This window comes from Saccopteryx bilineata, chromosome 4 (genome assembly GCF_036850765.1).
Source record: "Saccopteryx bilineata isolate mSacBil1 chromosome 4, mSacBil1_pri_phased_curated, whole genome shotgun sequence".
Taxonomy (NCBI): Eukaryota; Metazoa; Chordata; class Mammalia; order Chiroptera; family Emballonuridae; genus Saccopteryx; species Saccopteryx bilineata.
This window is the reverse complement of record NC_089493.1, coordinates 51,889,943-51,909,275: the sequence shown is the minus strand read 5'-3', so window position 1 is coordinate 51,909,275 and position 19,333 is coordinate 51,889,943. Positions and strand designations below refer to the sequence as shown.

General features: G+C 40.0%; 1 protein-coding gene across 7 annotated transcripts in view; it reads left to right on the top strand.

Annotated features, from left to right (window-relative positions):
- Window positions 1-19,333, top strand: part of MAP2K5 (mitogen-activated protein kinase kinase 5) — a 288,637-nt gene that overhangs the window by 121,614 nt on the left and 147,690 nt on the right. For all 7 annotated transcript variants that reach the window (XR_010731284.1, XR_010731283.1, XM_066276317.1 and 4 more), the window contains exons 12-13: window positions 3,884-3,945; window positions 11,473-11,521. Coding sequence is in view for 5 of the 7 variants with exons in the window: in XM_066276317.1 (XP_066132414.1) it covers window positions 3,884-3,945; window positions 11,473-11,521 (111 nt within the window). In the remaining 2 variants the exon portion in view is untranslated. The remainder of the gene's footprint in view (window positions 1-3,883; window positions 3,946-11,472; window positions 11,522-19,333) is intronic.

Sequence of the window (19,333 nt, the reverse complement as noted above, 5' to 3'; positions counted from 1 at the left end):
GTAATCTTTCCAAAACTTTTGAAGGGTTAGATTTGTATTCTCAGTCACCTCAAAGCAGCGGCAGAGTAAGTGCTTTGTGTAAAGCTTTTTAAAGTTGGAAATGACCTGCTGATGCATAGATTGCAAAATTGAAGTCATGTTGGGTGGGAGGTAGAGGACTTTCACGAATTTGAACTCATTGAGAATGTCATCTTCAAGACCAGGTGGGTAGGCTGGAGCATTTTCAAGGATTAGTAATGCTTTCATCGGGAGTATATTTTCTTGAAGATATTTCTTCACTGCAGGACCAAAGACGAGATTTACCCATTCAATAAAAAACTGCGGCGTAACCCATGCCCTAGCATTGGCGCGCCACATAACCTAGTTTTTCTTTAAGAATCTGTGAGTCTTGCCTTACCTATGGTGGTGCAGTGGATAAAGCATCGACCTGGAAATGCTGAGGTCGCCAGTTCGAAACCCTGGGCTTGCCTGGTCAAGGCACATATGGGAGTTGATGCTTCCTGCTCCTCCCCCCCCTTCTCTCTCTCTCTCTCCTTTCTAAAGTGAATAAATAATAATAATAAAAAAAGAATCTGTGAGTCTTAAAGGCTCGAGGATTTTTGGAATGATACACTAGCAGTGGCTTTATTGTACAGTCACTGCTAGCATTTGCACACAATGCAAGGGTCAGATGGTCCTTCATGGGTTTATGGCCTGGCAGCTTCTTCTCCTCTGTGGTGATGAAAGTCCTCCAGGGCATTTTTTTCCAAAACAATCCTGTTTCGTCACAGTTGAACACTTGTTGGGGGATGTAACCTCCCTTTGCGATAAGCTCAGCAAAACGTGCAATGTACTCCTCAGCTGCCTTAATGTCAGCCCTCACAGCTTCACCATGCCTCACCACCGAGTGGATGCCAGATTTCTTCTTGAAATTTTCAAATCAGCCATGACTTGCCTTAAACATATCTTCTGCTGCCTCTTTTGAGGTTGATGGTTCTTTCTTCTTAAAGTCGCAGTAAATAATACGTGCCTTTTCACATATTACAGTCTCCGTCACTATCTCCTGCCAGCTCTTTCTCTTTCACCCACACCAGCAGAAGCTTCTCCATTTCTTCATGGATATCTGTCCTTAATTGGGACAGAATTGTAGTTCCTTTTGCTGGATTTGCGCTTTTGATGGCATCCTTTTGTTTAAGGGTGGTACAAATTGTAAATGTATTGTGGTCGTACAGCCTTGCCAGTTCAATCACTTGTACACCACACTCACGTTTTTCTATTATTTCTTACTTTACTTCTGTCTACATCATTCTCTTCTTTTTTTTTTTTTTTTTTTTTCTGAAGCTGTAAACGGGGAGAGACAGTCAGACAGACTCCCACATGCGCCCGACCGGGATCCACCCGGCACTCCCACCAGGGGTGATGCTCTGCCCACCAGGGGGCGATGCTCTGCCCCTCCGGGGCGTCGCTCTGTCACAACCAGAGCCACTCTAGTGCCTGGGGCAGAGGCCAGGGAGCCATCCCCAGCGCCCGGGGCCATCCTTGCTCCAATGGAGCCTTGGCTGCGGGAGGGGAAGAGAGAGACAGAGAGGAAGGAGGGGGTGGGGGTGGAGAAGCAAATGGGCGCTTCCCCTATGTGCCCTGGCCGGGAATCGAACCCGGGTCCCCCGCACGCCAGGCCGACGCTCTACCGCTGAGCCAACCAGCCAGGGCCATTCTCTTCTTCTTCTCACCACTGTCCTTTACACTCACTTTCTTCGACCCCATGATAGCACACACACAAAAAGTTAGTAAAAAATGCAAAAGTGATGCAAGAATGAGTATAGCACACGAGATTCTACTTGATTCTGCAGGTAACACGTGAGAAAAAATGAGATGCTGGTGTTGTGCTGCTGATACAGGACCTGTGCGCCAACGTGCCAACTAGCGACAGCTTCCTGAATCACAACTTCTATCTCAGAATTTTGCTCGGATCTCAAACAAAAATATGGACTGAGTCACAGCTCGTATCTTAAAAAATTCGTATGTTGGTCTGCTCGTATCTCAACGTACCACTGTACCAGTTCATTGAAAAGATCAAAGAGGACATAAAATATTTTTTCTATCATACTTTCACTTTTATTGTATCTATAATAGAAATGCTATTTGAGTAAATAAAGATGGTTCAACTCATTGCAGAAGTACATCTTTTCCTTATTTTCCCAGGAGTACCTGGAGCCAAAGCTTAAATTTTTTATTTTTTATTTTTTTTATTTTAATAGGGTGACATTGATAAATTAGGGTACATATGTTCAGAGAAAACAGCTCTAGGTTATTTTGCCATTTGCTTATGCTGCATTCCCATCACCCAAAGTCTAATTGTCTTTCTTCACCTTCTAACTGGTTTTCTTTGTGCCCCTCCCCTCCCCCATTCCCCTCCCTCTTCTTCCCCCCCCAAAGCTTAAGTTTTATTCACACCGTCATTTCCCAACTTCTTGTCAGAATCTGGAAACTACAAGGCAAGGTTACCTAAAGAAGTGACCCTCTTCCTGCTTTAATCAGGATAAATATAAAACTAGTAGCTTTACTTATATTTTTTTATAGGAAAAAGTATTTAATTTTTTTCTCTGATGTTCAGCTTTAGAAAACTTTGACATATAAAAATTTTCTTCTTACAAGATAGACTTAATTGCTTTTCAAAAGAACATATCTCATGCTAATTAATCCCTTGTGAAGTATATTTTTAAACCATCTGATAATAAAGTGGTTAAATATGAAGTTTTAGCCTCTAATAGAAACAAATTACTTCTCAAATATCCTGGGTAATTCTGTCGTAGAGCTGAAGAACTGTACCCCTCCACTTGCTCACAGGTAGGCTATCCCACATTGTTAAAACAGCTCCTCTGTAACCCTCTTTTTAATACGAATAAAGTAGAAGGGTCTTTGTATAGCTTCCTGAAATTAACAAGCATACCAAATTTATACTCTCAAGTGAGTATTGATTTCTTTAAAATAGTTACCTAGAAAAGTTACGCAGCTATTTTAGTGATGGTTTGCTGTCTCTTCTGAACCTGCTTTGAGAGCAGCTATACCTATCTAGTGAAATTCATGGTGATATTTATTTCTTTATTCATTCACTCATTCATTCATCCACCCATCCATCTAAGGGATATTTATTGACTATCTAGCATTTGCTAGTTGTGCTATCTTTTAAGTTGATGAAAATTAAAAACAAACAGGCAAACAGCATGACACTTGCCTGTATTACGTTCACAGTCTAGTGGTTTTGGCTGTTGAACTGATAAAGGTGAAGGGTGTCGGTGAATACCATTTTAGTGAAAATGTTATGACCTAAGAGATTGAGTTTTCTCATTTATCCCATAAAGTGATTTTCAAAGTGTTATCAAAAGAAAATTAAAAAAAAAAACAAAAAAACATTTTGAACTAAGATAGTCTTTGTGGAATAGATTTATTATCTTGGCACCCAATTTGAATGGTAACATTAGTACTTTGTTTTTATGTGTATTTTGACCTTATAGTCACCAACTTTTGTTTGATTAATGTGAGAATTTTAAGATAGGATCCTGGTTTACATTTGAGAAAACTGGGAAACAGCAGACAATGTGATTGTCCTGTTGATCTTCAATTTTGTACATGTATTTAAACTCAGCCTGCCCTTGACTAGGTATTTTCAGTATTACTGTGTATGTGCTTAGACCCTTGGAAATAAAAAAGAAGTATCCAGTTATGCTTCCTCTGGAAGTGTGATTATGTTATAAATAAAATTGGACAAAAACCAGTTTTACTCCAGACATTTAATGCATGATATAAGATGAGAAAAAAAATTCTCGCAATGAGTGCATAGAGGAGAGTATCAGCGCACTGTTTTAGTTTCATTTGCAGTAACACAAGATGTTTCTCTCTGCAGGGGGATCTTTGGATGTATATAGAAAAATTCCAGAACATGTCCTTGGAAGGATTGCTATAGCAGTGAGTATATGGTTTCAACCTTAAGAAATTCGGGTGATTTCATCTCTAGTCAGTCAAGCCTTACTCTTCTTCTATCCTCAGGCTGTTTTCTTTTCTTTCCTTCAATCCCTATTGACAGCCGGAACCTTCCTTAACTTCTTACCATTTTTGCGCTCTCTTCTTTTCTCCAACCCACTGTAAATACATAGTCACATGACATCCTTTAGGCTTACAGGTATTCTGACCTGTTCTGGTCCTGTTTGCCAGGACCCTAGTACTCTTGTTGACCGGTGAAATTTCCATGTTTTTCAAAAAGCAGACTGGTTTTCGGACATTTTATAATTATACGCCTATATATTAGACAATAGTACTTTTAAAGTTTACATTATTAAAATGAAACAGTTTATAAGAAATTTTTATTCTTAAAGATTTTTACAGTCTTTTTATGTTCTTGGGTTTTAATTTTCTTCACCCACTACTTCTAGGATTTATTCCCTTTGTGATTAAAAGCAGTTTTTCTATTTTCTGTATTCACCAATAAATTGATAAAATATATCAACTAATTTCAAATTTGGAATAATGTAGGTTAAACAGTGTCTCAGAGACGTCATGGGGTGGTGTAATAGTAAACAATTGCTAAACTAAAGGCACTCTGATATGATAAGCTAAGCAGTTTAATGCAGAACAAAGCGATTATACCATGTACCATTTAATTAAATGGCTGATTTTCACATTCATTATACATCAGGCTGACAACTCAAATCCTTTAATCCAACATAGACACTTATTTAGTTTTAGTTTATTGTAATTCACAACTCTCCTTTTTTCTTTCTAATTATTAGTGTGAACTGCCCAGGGAGATGAGAACTTTCTTTTCTGATGGTATTGCTGTTAAGTAGCTTCTAATCTACATGTTTATGTAGATTAGTTTGGTATGAAATTTGAGTGCTTAAATCACTATTTTAGATGAAAATAAAAATGTTTCATTTCCTCTTTTAATCTCAGAGGGGAATGAATTCTTTGTGGCTTTTGGCAGTTCTTGGCTCTAAAGTTTAATAACACGTATAATAAAGGGCGAGAAAAGGCAAGGATGCCAATTGAAAATGAAAAAACATATGAGTTCTATATACTCAATTATCTGTTGAACTTGGCTAAAATAGGGATCTGACTCCTTCGATAGAGAGGCATGTCTTTTCTGGACCTCATAAATCTCATAAATCTCACCTTCCTCTTGTATGGGGCAGCCACACAAGGCCACTCGCTTTTTCAATTCTACTGGAGTGGGAAGCCTATGCAGTGAATGAAGTCATAGAAAAAAATAATAATAATCCAGTTTCAAATACAGAGGTAACCTATTGGGTAATTGAAAATATGACAAAAATTATTTTAGTGAAAGGCATTTAAAATAAGTGCTAGCCCAAAGCATTGTTTATATTTTCCCTTACATTTTTAAAAATTAAAAGGGTATTTTTTTTTTCCTTTAAGAATGTGTCCAGTTTCTCCAACTTTTATGGCTCATCAGGTCATAGTAATGAAAACTGCCTGTGGCCAGAGTAGAAAAATGTTTTTGATAATTTTGCTCTTCATCTGCCACTTTTTATAAAGTCTGCTGGGGCCTAAGCTTGTGCAATGCCTCCAAAGTGTATTTTTTTAAGGTAATTTAAGTAGGCTACAAACATGGATAATCCTCTGTTGCAGCTGATAAACACCAGTGGAAGGATTCTACCAGTTACAATAAGACTAGGAATCGGTGGGTTGTGAAGTAAATGTTCTCACAGCCTACCTGGATTCCCGGTATTCTTTTTTTTTTTTTTAATTAATTAATTAATTAATTATTACAGGGACAGAGAGAGACTCAGATAGAGGGATAGACAGGGACAGACAGACAGGAAGGGAGAGAGATGAGAAGCATCAATCATCAGTTTTTTGTTGCGACACCTTAGTTGTTCATTGACTGCTCTCTCACACGTGCCATGACCACGGGCCTTCAGCAGACCGAGTAACCCCTTGCTTGAGCCAGTGACCTTGGGTCCAAGCTGGTAAGCTTTTTGCTCAAGCCAGATGAGCCTGGGTCTCGAACCTGGGTCCTTCCGCATCCCACTCCGACGCTCTATCCACTGCGCCACCGCCTGGTCAGGCAATTCCCGGTATTCTTGACTCCCTCTCCTCTGGTGTCTCGAAGACAGCTTCAGCATGGTTCCCCTTAGTTCTCTCAGTGAGGCCAAGAAAGCCCATGGGCACTATTTTCAAGTCAGCATCTACAGAATCAGAATAGAGGAGGGAAATGGGTATACAGTGAATACTTCCTTGTGCCAATCAGTGATAAGTGTTTTACATACAAATATCGTCATTCAGTCTTTTTTTTTTTTTTTTTTGCATTTTTTTTTTTTTCTGAAGCTGGAAACAGGGAGAGACAGTCAGACAGACTCCCGCATGCGCCCGACTGGGATCCACCTGGCACGCCCACCAGGGGGCGACGCTTTGCCCACCAGGAGGCGATGCTCTGCCCATCCTGGGCGTCGCCATGTTGCGACCCTCCTGGGTGTCGCCATGTTGCGACCAGAGCCACTCTAGCGTCTGGGGCAGAGGCCACAGAGCCATCCCCAGCGCCCGGGCCATCTTTGCTCCAATGGAACCTTGGCTGCGGGAGGGGAAGAGAGAGACAGAGAGGAAGGCGCGGCGGAGGGGTGGAGAAGCAAATGGGCGCTTCTCCTATGTGCCCTGGCCGGGAATCGAACCCGGGTCCTCCGCACGCTAGGCCGACGCTCTACCGCTGAGCCAACCGGCCAGGGCTCGTCATTCAGTCTTTACAGAAACTCTGTAAAGTGTAGATTATTCTACATGTTTTATATTGTACATGTATGAGATGAGGTTTAGAAAAGTTAAGTAACTTGCCCAGAGTTGTATAATTGGTCAGTAATAATTTGAACTGAAGGCTGTTGGACTTTAGGCCCCATGTTTTTTCACTCTGCTTTCGCAAGAGAATGAGAAAAAGGAAGAGAAAGGGGTAATAGGGAGAACAAAGTTAAAAACAAAATAGAGAAGTATGAATGAGAGAACAGTGGAATAATACATACTATCGCTTTAGATTCTTTTCGTGTCTTAGAACCGTATCTAAGCTGCTCTCCCTCCACAAATTAACCTTATTTTCCAGAGAGCCAAGGTTTATTACAGGATGACCCTGTCAGGCGATATGATATGTTGTTCAAATTTTCTTTTGTAGGATGTATGGTAGGAGATTTTTCCCAGAAAAAGAAATCCACATAAACTGGCTGAATTCAGCCTTCAAGCTTGCTCCATGATATTTATCCACTTTCCATTTGAATTTGGTCTCCTGTAAACAAGAATGCCTGTCTTTCCCTGCCACCTAACACATTTTATTTTTCCTCTCATTTCTGAGACAGTGACACTGGGTACTCTGTTTTGAGTGGTAGTGTTGATTGAAGTTGTCCCTGAAAGGATGTGTACTTGACATTTCAAGGAGTGAGTGATTGACAGCAGATATAAGTACTTCTAGTGTCAAGGCTTTGTCAAGTAATTGTTGTGAAACCTAGCCTTCTGAATACCAATAATACCTTCTACATTTTCAATCAAACAGATTTTCTACTTCATTCTACCTCGATCTTTATATATTTATAAAGGAAAATGTAGTCTATTTTGACAAAGTGGGAAAAATAATAACTTTTTTGAATTCCTAACAAAATTTGTAATTTCAACAGGTATATAAAATCAGTATTTGCTTTACTTTGTTTCTGCCTGATCATCTGAATGTAATGGATTGCCATCTCGTGTGTTTTTTGATATTCCTTTAATATGAGACCATGCTTAACGTTGAGCTATAATTAATGGGAGGGTTTTCTAATATGTAACTAAGCTTCTAATAGAGAAGTTTAACCCTACTTCTAGAACTCAGAAGATGATTACTTCTATGCTAAATAAGATGACCTTATCTTACTAAGATGACTTTTTTCTTATTATTTTTTATGAGCATTCAAGAAAATATTTTTGTCCTGTTTCCTCCTTTTGTGCTAAAGATACTATTATTACTATTTTTGATATTTTCTTTTTTTACCATCTTACTGTCTAGAAATGTGTGTGTGTGTGTGTGTGTGTGTGTGTGTGTGTCTTTCCAAATTGAGAAGCAGGGAGGGGAGGCAGGCAGACAGACTCCCACATGTGCCCGACCAGGATCCACCCGGCATGCCCACCAGGGGGCAATGGTTGGCCCCTCTGAGGCGTTGCTTCACAACAATCGGAGCCAGAGGCCATGGAGCCATCCTCAGTGCCCGAGCCAACTTTGCTCCAAGGGAGCCTTGGCTGTGAGAGGGGAAGAGAGAGAGAAAGCGAGAAAGAAAGGAGAGGGAGAAGGGTAAAGAAGCAGATGGGAGCTTCTCCTGTGTGCCCTGGCCAGGAATCGAGCCTGGGACTTCCACTCGCAGGGCTGATGCTCTACCACTGAGCCAACCGGCCAGGACTATATGCTTTCTTATAATGCTACTTATTACAAACTCAGGAAAAAATCATTTGCTATAAAAATGCATTCTCTTAAAATAAACAAACATTGTGGAATTGATTATACTGTCTCAGTATCTTTCAGGAGTACTTTCTGCTCTATGAGAACAATTAAAATATGTTAACCTCTGCTCAGCATTAATTGATATAGGTTTTATCTTCTAGGTTTTTACTATTTTGAAATTGGGTTTCTCCCTTTGCATTTCTATTTTCAATATTCTCTTAGTCTTTCTTGATCAACTAAAACCCTTATATATTTAGCCACCAATCCTCTTCTCATCATTTTTAAGAAATGTAGGCCCTAGCCAGTTGGCTCAGTAGTAGACAATCGGTCCACCATAGTACACCTACCTGGTCAGGGCACACAGGAAAAGCAACCATTTGCTTCTCCACCCCTCCCACTCTCCCTTCTCTCTCTTCTCTCTCTCTCTCTCTCTCTCTCTCTCTCTCCCTGCCCTGCCCTGCCCTGCCCTGCCCTGCCCTGCCCAGCTATGACTTGATTACATCAGCTCCGGGCGGGCGTTGAGGATGGCTTGTGGAGCCTCTGCCTCTGGTGCCAAAAATAGCTTATTTGCAAGCATGGCACCAAATATAAAGAGCACTGGCCCCAGACTGGGTTGCCAGGTGGGTCCTGGTGGGGTTTGCATGTGGGAATCTGTCTCTATCTCCTCTCCTCTCACTCAGAAAAGAAGAAAAAAATAAAAGAAGTGTAACTCACTTCATTACTTCTCATAATGGTAGCTTTTCTTGTTCTTACATTCCTGACCCACCTAAAATTTTCTGTGATAGGTACTTTTAAATTCTTGTAGTAAATTCGAGGGATATAAGTGTTTAGTTATTGTACCTGGTAAATAATTATGAGTAGTCAACCTTGAAATTGGCAAGTCCACACTCATATGCATACAGTCAATGGGTGTAAAGAAAATGTATGCATCTTCTTTTTCAACAACTTCTATATAAATATTTTTAAAACTTTTTTAAAATGATTAAATTTCCCACATAGAGGTAGCACTTGTGACCCATGGACTTAGGGTCTTAGAAATATCTTTTTTTCAGTATCTTATTTGACTAATTATTCTAACTGAGGTTGTTAAATTCTGCAATCCAAATCCAATTCGGATGTTTGGGTCGTCTCACCTAATTTCCTTGATACGCTTTTTCAGTATTGACTGCATGATTCCACACTTGATGTCTGCATCAGCCAGATGGTCTACTTTCTTCTTTCTTAAATATTATTTAAAACATTTTGGGGAAACCTGTTATTTTCAAATTATTTTAAACTTACAGAAAAGTTGTGAGAATAATACCAAGAATTTCCACAGAGCTTCATTCAGATTCCACAGTTATTAACAGTTAACCTCCTTTGGTTAATATACTATATATACACAGTTCACACTTGAACAACATGGAGTTTAAGAGCACTAACCACTGCACAGACAAAAACCTGCGTATAACTTAAGTTGGCCCTTCACGTATGTCAAAGCTCAAATGCCGCCTGACCTGTGATGGCTCAGTGGATCTTGCGTCGACCTGGAATGCTGAGGTTGCCGGTTCAAAACCCTAGGCTTGCCTGGTCAAGGCACATATGGGAGTTGATGCTTCCTGCTCCTCCCCCCTTCTCTCTCTCTCTCTCTCTCTCTCTCTCTCTCTCTGCCTCTGTCTCTCTTCTCTAAAATGAATAAATAAAAATAATTAAAAAAAAAAAACTCGCCCTGGCCGGTTGGCTCAGCGGTAGAGCGTCAGCCTGGCGTGCAGGGGACCCGGGTTCGATTCCCGGCCAAGGCACATAGGAGAAGCGCCCATTTGCTTCTCCACCCCCCCTCCTTCCTCTCTGTCTCTCTCTTCCCCTCCCGCAGCCAAGGCTCCATTGGGGCAAAGATGGCCCGGGCGCTGGGGATGGCTCCTTGGCCTCTGCCCCAGGCGCTAGAGTGGCTTTGGTCGCGGCAGAGCGACACCCCGGAGGGGCAGAGCATCGCCCCCTGGTGGGCAGAGCATCGCCCCTGGTGGGCGTGCCGGGTGGATCCTGGTCGGGCGCATGCGGGAGTCTGTCAGACTGTCTCTCCCCATTTCCAGCTTCGGAAAAAAAAAACAAAAACTCAAACGCCAATCAAAAATACCGCATATTTTTTCTTGAAATATTTGAAAATAAGTTGCAGACATCATGGCCCTTTACCCCTAACTACTTCGGGTATGAATTTCCTAACAAGAATATTCTCTTAGATTATCACTGTATACTGATCAAAATCAGGAAATTAGCATTGATACATTACTGTTATCTAATCAACAGTCTTTATTCAGATTTTGCCACTTGTCCAGTAATACTCTTATAAACCAGAAGAAAAAAAATTCTGGTTCAGCATTCAGTCTAGAGCTATGCATTGCATTTAGTTGTCATGTCTCCTTAGTCTCTTGTAATCTAGAACAGCATCTCAGCGTTTGTCTTCACTAACTTTGATATTTTTTAAGGGTACACTGCCCCAATACTTTAATTATATATTCTTACCTTGGCCTGAATGCTTTCTTCTCTTTGGTTCACATCAGTTACTCAAGGCCTAGCACCATGCTAAAGCCGTCCTGACTACTGGCAGGAAAAGTATTCAATAGTATCTCTTTTTTACCTGTTGCCTTTGTTAGCTAACTTTTTTTTTAATGTCCCTTTTTGGTCATAAATGTCATGACTTTAATTTTTTTTTTCTATACACAAGTAGAGAAAAATTAAAAAATGAGTCTTTGTTCCTTTTTTCCTGTCCCTCTCCACTAAGAACTTAGTAGATGTATTTCCAGGTCATTTTATGCACATACACTTAATTCTTTCAGTTCTCATACCTTATCTTCAGAACGTTGAAAGTTCATTAAAAGAGGGAACCTTAACCTTATACATGTGGCATCCTCATAGAACCTGGCACGGAAAGGGGAGATGCTTATTGGTTGACAGAGTTTTAAAGAAAGAATTATGGTTGATATGATTATACATTTAAATGTGGAAAGTTCCCTATCAAAAACATCATTGTACTGTTCTTTCTTTCTTAAATTTAGGTTGTTAAAGGCCTTACCTATTTGTGGAGTCTAAAGATCTTACATAGAGGTATGTACTGAGCTTACAAACTTTGATTTAACTTGAGGTGGGGTGGGAGCTCTTCAGATCCTTTGAGTTTTAAAGTGAATAGATGGTGTGATGCTTAAGCCAACTAATATATTTAGTAGTCAAAAAAGATGTTATTTTTCTTATTTTCTCACTCAATCAGAGCACTGATTTAGATGATAAACTTGGTATTGCATTTTTGTGAATATTTATCAAATATGTAAAAAGGTATTTCATAGTATTTGGTAATGACAGGTTCTTATTGTTCTTACTTAACTCTGGTTAATACAAAACCTTCACTTCTGTACAATCGCATCCCTTCTTTTATTAACATTTCAGATATCATCATATACAAGTTCCTTAAGAGATTGCTTCACATACCTTGAAAGTGAAACTTTAAATAAGGAATTGATGAAAGTATCAGAAACTAGTCTCCTTGTCTATTAACAGAACATATGAGAAGAATAATTGGATAACTGTTGAATGTTGCAAAAGGAACCTCCCTTTACATTTTTTAATTTTCCCAAAATGTCTGAATTCATTTGAAACAAGTTATTAAGTGAGAAACAGACTATAACAAAGCAACTTCAGGGCCTAATGTTACTAATAGTACTGTTTAATTTTCCACATCTGCTCAGCCGAGCTTAATGTACATTTGGGGAATGCAACAGCATGCACATTAGATGTGATTAAAGAAAAGTTTTTTTAAAGAAAAGGTATAAACTATGAGAGAGAAAAAACAACTGATGTCTTCAATTGTAGTACCACATCTGTCACTAAGGGTTGTTTTTTTGTTATGGTGATTTTCATATCCTAGTGATTCCAATTTCTTCTTAAATACTCCTTCCTCTTTTGAAGAAGGTATGTTGATTTTGGTAAGTAAGATATCAGTTCAGTTCTTAAAGATATTTATACTGATTAAATGGAATCTTACACTAAATTTTTTTTAAAGCCAGTTCACTCTATTTCTAGAGTGTAATTGGTTTCGTAACGTAAATGTAGGGAGAGTTAGCATTACTCTTGCTGGGTATGAATAAGCATGTAAACACATCTGGTGGGTGGAAGAAAAATGGAGCATTTTTCACTGCCAAGATGAACAGAAAGAGTACTTAACATGATGTATATCAGGGGTCCCCAAACTATGGCCTGAAGGCCACATGCGGCCCCCTGAGGCCATTTATCCGGCCCCTGCTGCACTTCCGGAAGGGACACCTCTTTCATTGGTGGTCAGTGAGAGGAGCCTAGTTCCCATTGAAATACTGGTCAGTTTGTTGATTTAAATTTACTTGTTCTTTATTTTAAATATTGTATTTGTTCCCGTTTTGTTTTTTTACTTTAAAATAAGATATGTGCAGTGTGCATAGGGATTTGTTCATAGTTTTTTTTTTATAGTCCGGCCCTCCAACGGTCTGAGGGACAGTGAACTGGCCCCCTGGGTAAAAAGTTTGGGGACCCCTGATGTATATGATGTATATTGCTTCTATTCCCTGTATTCCCACCTCCACACACACACCAGCCCATACAGTGGTTATAGCCATTTTCACAGGAATTAACACAGTGGTCAGTTATTGTCATTTAATTTATTTTAATGGACATCTTTTCTTTTTTTGGACAAAGAAACTCAAGAAAGTAATCAATTCTCAATAGCAAAGCTTTCATTAAAAGGACCTTGTCGTGGAAATGCAAATGTTATTATTAAAGTGGTTCTTAGCACCATCCTGTACTCTGGACATGAGCCCAGTTCTGGCTTAGAACAAGTTCTCACTAGCTGTAACTTTCTACTAGGAATCTTAGTAGCACGAAGAACGTAGTGGATAGGGAAATACTATTTAGTTATTCTGCAATTATTTTTATTTTTCTTCTTTAAAATCAGACATAGATATTGATAGATAGACTGCTAGTATTTCCTGTATCCAAATTATTTGGTTTTAGTTTTACTCTTTGTTTTGGAGAAATAATTGAATTTTTCATTTGAAATGGGATCTTGGTAGACATATTTCTAATAGATTTATGTCTGGGCCTAAAATGGAAAGCTAAGGTGTTGGTCAGAGTTCCAGTACAACCACTCTGTAATCTCCTAGGGAAAGTGTGGACCAGAGCCTCTCAGAGGCAAGTATGCTCTCTTCGCAGCTCTAGAGGCAGCCCAGGCTAAGAGAGGGTGCTCTGGTCAGTGACATAGAAGGGCCTTTATGGTTTGCCTGATTAAGAACTAGGAGGTTTCATAAAGGAACCTTAAGCCTGTACTTCTCTCTGTAGTGTATGCTGGCCAACTCAGTTCCTACAGCAAGTAACCCACTATAAAATGCTCCTAGTTCTGGGAAGAAGGTATCTGCTAGGGGTTGATAGCGGGAAAGTGGTAGTGGGCCAACAAACCCTCTCAAGGGATTTTAGTTTTAAATAAATACCAATGAGTGAATGGGCAACTGCATTTGTCTACATGGAAAGACTAATGAATTACAATGCAAATGAATGATTATTCTCTAGTAATTATGGGTACTCAACTATAGAAATAATATGCTGTGGTAATACACCTCATTAAATGTATTTATATGTTTAGCTTTTCAGTTTCATAGTTATTCGTGGAAACTTTTTTACCTTCTGGATTTTTAAAAGCATGTGCTTTTATTGAGTGGAATAAGCCAGGTGTCCTTGAAGACTTTTGTAAAGCATTGTAATGAGACATTTATTCTAAATTGAGTAGTGTTAACTTAATATTTTAGAGGTTTTGTTCATATTTAATAACTTAAATTCCATATAAATAAGATTAAGTATGCCTTTTTATTTACCAAAAAGCTATTTCATTTTCTCTTTGATTAAAAAATTGTAGCTTTTTAGATCAGTTCAATCAAGCAATTAAAGATAAGAGCTTTAAGTTCAGCTAAAGCAATTAAATAGGTAATATACTTTTTTTTTTTCCTTTTTAAGTGAGAAACAGGGAAGCAGAGAGACAGACTCCCACATGCACTCCAACTGGATCCACCCAGCAAACCCCCTACTGGGCAATGTTCTGCCCATCTGGGGCCATTGCTCCGTTGCTCAGCAACTGAGCTATTTTTACCTGAGGCGAGGTCATAGAGCTATCTTCAACACCAGAGGCCAGCTTGCTCCAACCAAGTCATGGCTGCAGGAAAAGAGAGAGGGGGAGAGAGAGAAGGGGAAGGGAGGAGTGGAGAAGCAAATGGTCGCTTCTCCTGTGTGCTCTGACTAGGAATTAAACCCAGGACATCTACATGCTGGGCCGGTGCTCTACCACTGAGCCATCCAGCCAGGGCCAATATACTTGTTTATACACTTTTGCAACTGGATAAGCTCATTTCTGTTCCTTAAAAGCATATACTACTTACTCATTTTTGCTTTCTCTTAATGAATGATGATGGGAATTATAGCTGAATATGCATCACATTGTCAGATCAAAGATAGGTGTCCTTCTGCAGAAAGGGAAGCCTGAGGCGGGAGCCTTGAGAAGACAGTGAGAAGAAGATGATGAAAGAGAATAATGAGCGATCTAAGCCTCTTCTCCTTTGTCTTACTCTAAGTACCTGTGTTCCCCTCTGATCTTCATTTTCTTCCCTACCAAATGCTGCTCCTAAAAACCAGGGTCTTGTACTTATGAACACAAATTTTAAAAGATTAAGAAATGGAGATGTATTGATTTACCTAATGCAAAAAGAGAACAACCTGTTTCTCACATTTAAATGACTTCCTTGGAATACAGTGTTCCTGTATTTTTAGCTGTTAAATATATATAAAAACAGTATGTTGTGTGATTTATAAAACATAGTTAATGACTTCCAAACATTTTGTTGAAAATTAAGTCTTTCCTATAGTACATATCCAGTGAGGATTATAGAAGAAAATGAAATCAGAGCACCAAGCAGTGACAAGCTGCCCATTCCATGAGGCTTATTAATCTGGTTCAGGTTAGGTTATTTGATAGTGTATTATGTCAACTGGAAACTTTTTAGAAATTGAGGTACAATAGTTGCCATCATAACGAGTCATCAAATCGCATATTCAATCAGGTTTTACTATTGTTTATTTTGTTCTTTTTAAGAATTGGTTGAGATGGCCTGACTAGGATGTGGTGCAGTGGATAGAGTGTCAGACGGACACAGAGGGCCCAAGTTTGAAACCCCGAGTTTGCTGGCTTGATAGTGAGCTCATCCAGCTTGAATGCAGGCTCACCAGCTTGAGTGCAGGGTCACTGGCTTTAGCATGGGACCATAGACATGATCCTGTGGTCACTGGCTTGAGCCCAAAGGTTGCTGGCTTGAAGCCCAAGGTTGCTTGAGCCCAAGGTCGCTGGCTTGAGCAAGGGGTCACTCACTCTGCTGTAGCCCCCTGGTCAAGGCACATATGAGAAAGCAATCATCGAACAACTAAGGAGCCACAACAAAAGAATTGATACTTCTCATCTCTCTCCCTTCCTGCCTGTCTGTCCCTATCTGCCCCCACCCCCGTCTCTCTGTCTCTCTCTGTCACACACACACAAAAAAATGGTTGAGATGACATATGTGAAAGTGGTTTATAAGCTATCAAGTAATCAGGTATTTTTTTATTATACAGTAACTATGAATTAATGACTTTATCAGTTAATAAGCACAAATCAAGCCAGGGAAATAGTTTATTATACTTTGTATTACTGGGTTAAGAATTATGAACATCTTTTCTTTAAGATAAACATGTATATACACATGAGGACATAATTATTACAAATGTTTGAAACTTCCACCAAGATTAAGTACTTTGGGGAAATTATCTTTATTAAAAAAGTATATGTGTTAGCCCTGTAAACATAGCATGTACTGACTGGTTAAAAACAAAGAAAATGAACAGTGAGAACGTGTGTTAGGCCAGACCTGACATTATAGCAAACATCGCAGCTTAACTTCAAAACATACATCGCCACTAATGAGGTGAGAGCCCTGCATATTAATAAGCCTACAGCTCTAGTCATAGCCATCATTACCCACATCAAACATAAATACAAGATTAACACCTATGCCATTTCTTTGGAAGATGTGAGAATGCCCTGGCAATAACTCCTCTCTCTTTCCCTGGGGATAAAAAATAGAAATAGCAGAGTAATGAGAATAGAACTTAGATTAAGAAAATAAAATTGGCAATCAAGCTGGGGCAATCTTACACAGATGGAGAAGTTTATAGAAACAAGCTACCTAGATAGTTGGTGTCCCAGGACAGTCTTTGTATTTATGAACCTGGTTAATTTCATTGATTTTCTCTAATTGAAGAGCTTTGTAATATTTTTTTATACATTAAAAAATGTTTATATTATTCTGAAGGCAAATACTGCCCCAATAAATTTGTATTTAGAGAACCTAAGTGTTACAGTTTCCACCATGAATGTCTGAAATTTGATTTTCTACTCCTGGCTTTACTTTTTATAAACCTGGCCTCACACACGTTTTCCAGTTGGTGCTACATTAAATGCCAAAGCCAGTGTGGTTAGTTCATTCATTCACTTAGCACCTATTTCATATACCTACTATGTGCCAAGTACTGGTCTAAGTACTTGGAGTACATCAAGGTAAAAACAAAAGATTTCTATAATCATGGAAATAATCTAAGCAGGAGTGGGCCAGGATTGGGGAACAGTCCATAAATAATAAATGTAATAAAGAAGTAAATACATAGTGTATTAGAAGGTGGTTAGTAATATGGGGAAAAGAAAAAGATCAAGTGCAGGAGAGGCAATGCAGAGTTTGCAGTGTTCACCAGGTAGGCCTCCTAGAGAAGTTGAGATTTGAGCATAGCTTTGCAGGAGCAGAGTTGTTTGCCAAGTAGGTATATGGGGGAACAGTAAGAGAGCAAAGACGCCAGGTGAAAGGTTCCTGGAATGTTCATGGAACAGCAGGCAGGCCAGTGTGCCTACAGCCAAGACGAGGGCAAGGGGCCCTGGCCGGTTGACTCAGCGGTAGAGCGTCGGCCTGCCGTGCGGGGGACCCAGGTTCGATTCCCAGCCAGGGCACATAGGAGAAGCGCCCATTTGCTTCTCCACCCCCCCCTCCTTCCTCTCTGTCTCTCTCTTCCCCTCCTGCAGCCAAGGCTCCATTGGAGCAAAGATGGCCTGGGTGCTGGGGATGGCTCCTTGGCCTCTGCCCCAGGCGCTAGAGTGGCTCTGGTCGCGGCAGAGCGATGCCCCGGAGGGGCAGAGCATTGCCCTTGGTGGGCAGAGCTTCGCCCCTGGTGGGCGTGCCGGGTGGATCCCGGTCGGGCGCATGCGGAAGTCTGTCTGACTGTCTCTCCAGCTTCAGGAAAAAAAAAAAAAAAAAGAAGAGGGCAAGGGTAGAATCAGCTGTCAGGAACTGTGGCAGTCAGTAATTCAGGTGAGTTTCAGGTGAGTTACGGAGACTTAGGTAAGGAAGACGGTTGTGAAGATGGTCAGATTCTGGGTATATTTTAATGTAGGGTCAATAGAATGTTTTTTATGAATTACTTGTGGGTTTTAAGAGAAAGAGAGGAGTCAAGATTGCTTGAACTTTAAGCACTTGTTCAGTGTGCTAAAAAGTTTCCTGCTACTTTTTTTAATTTTTTTTTTTTTTAAGTGAGAGGATGGTAGATAGAGAGACAGACTCCTGCATGCACCCTGACCAGGATCCACCTGGCAAAACCCCTGTCTGGGGATGATGCTCAAATCAATCAAGCTATTTTTAGCACCTGAGCTGATGCGCTCAGACCAACTGAGCTATCCTCAGCATCTGGGGCAATGCTCAAACCAATCAAGCCACTGGCTACAGGAGGGGAAGAGGGAGAAAAGGGGAAGAAGGAGGGGGAGAGAAGCAGTTGGTCACTTCTCTTGTGTGCCCTGACCAAGAATTGAACCCGGGATGTCCATACATTGGGCCAATGCTCTATCCATTGAGCAAACTCCAGGGCCTTGCTAAATTTAGTGAAGGGATGGGTAATAACACCAAGAGCTGATAAGAATACAGAGCAACTGAAACTCACCTACATTGCTGGTGGGAATATAAACTGGTACAGCTAGTGGAAAATAGTTTAGTACTTTTCTTGCAATGTGATCTACTAATCCCACTCCTAGTGGCTTTATTCATAATACCCAAAACTGAAAACAACCCAGCCATGATAGACTGATACAGTCGAATGGTACTCAGCAACAATAGGGCACCGTGGATGAATATCAAATCCTCTATGTTGAGTGAAAGAAGCCAGACTCAGAGGGCTACCTATTGTGTCGTTCCACTTATGTGACATATTAGAAAACGCAAACCTATAGGATGGAAAATACATCAGTGATTGCAAAAGGGTAGGGGAATGGTTGACAATAAAGTATGACAGAATTTGGGGGAGGTGGTGTTGGAAATTTTTTAAAAATTTTATTTAGAAAATTAAATTTAACAGAGTGACATTGATCAATAAGAATACACAGATTTCAGGTAAACATTTCTATAGCATTTGAACTGTTGATTATGTTGTATACCCATCACACAAAGCCAAATCATTTTCCATCACCTTATATTTGTCCCTCTTTACATCCTTCCCACTTCCCCTACCCCTGTTTCCCTACCACAAATCCCCCTCCCACTGGTAACCACTTCACTTTTAACTATGTCCTTGAGTCTCAGTTTTATATCCCACCTATGTGTGAAATCATATAGTTCTTAGCTTTTTCTGCTTTACTTATTTCACTCAGTATAATGTTCTCAAGGTCCATCCATGTTGTCATAGATGGCAATAGGTCATCATTTCTTATGGCAGAGCAGTATTTCATTGTATATATGTACCACATCTTCTTGATCCAATCCTCCATTGAGGGACACTTTGGTTGTTTTCATG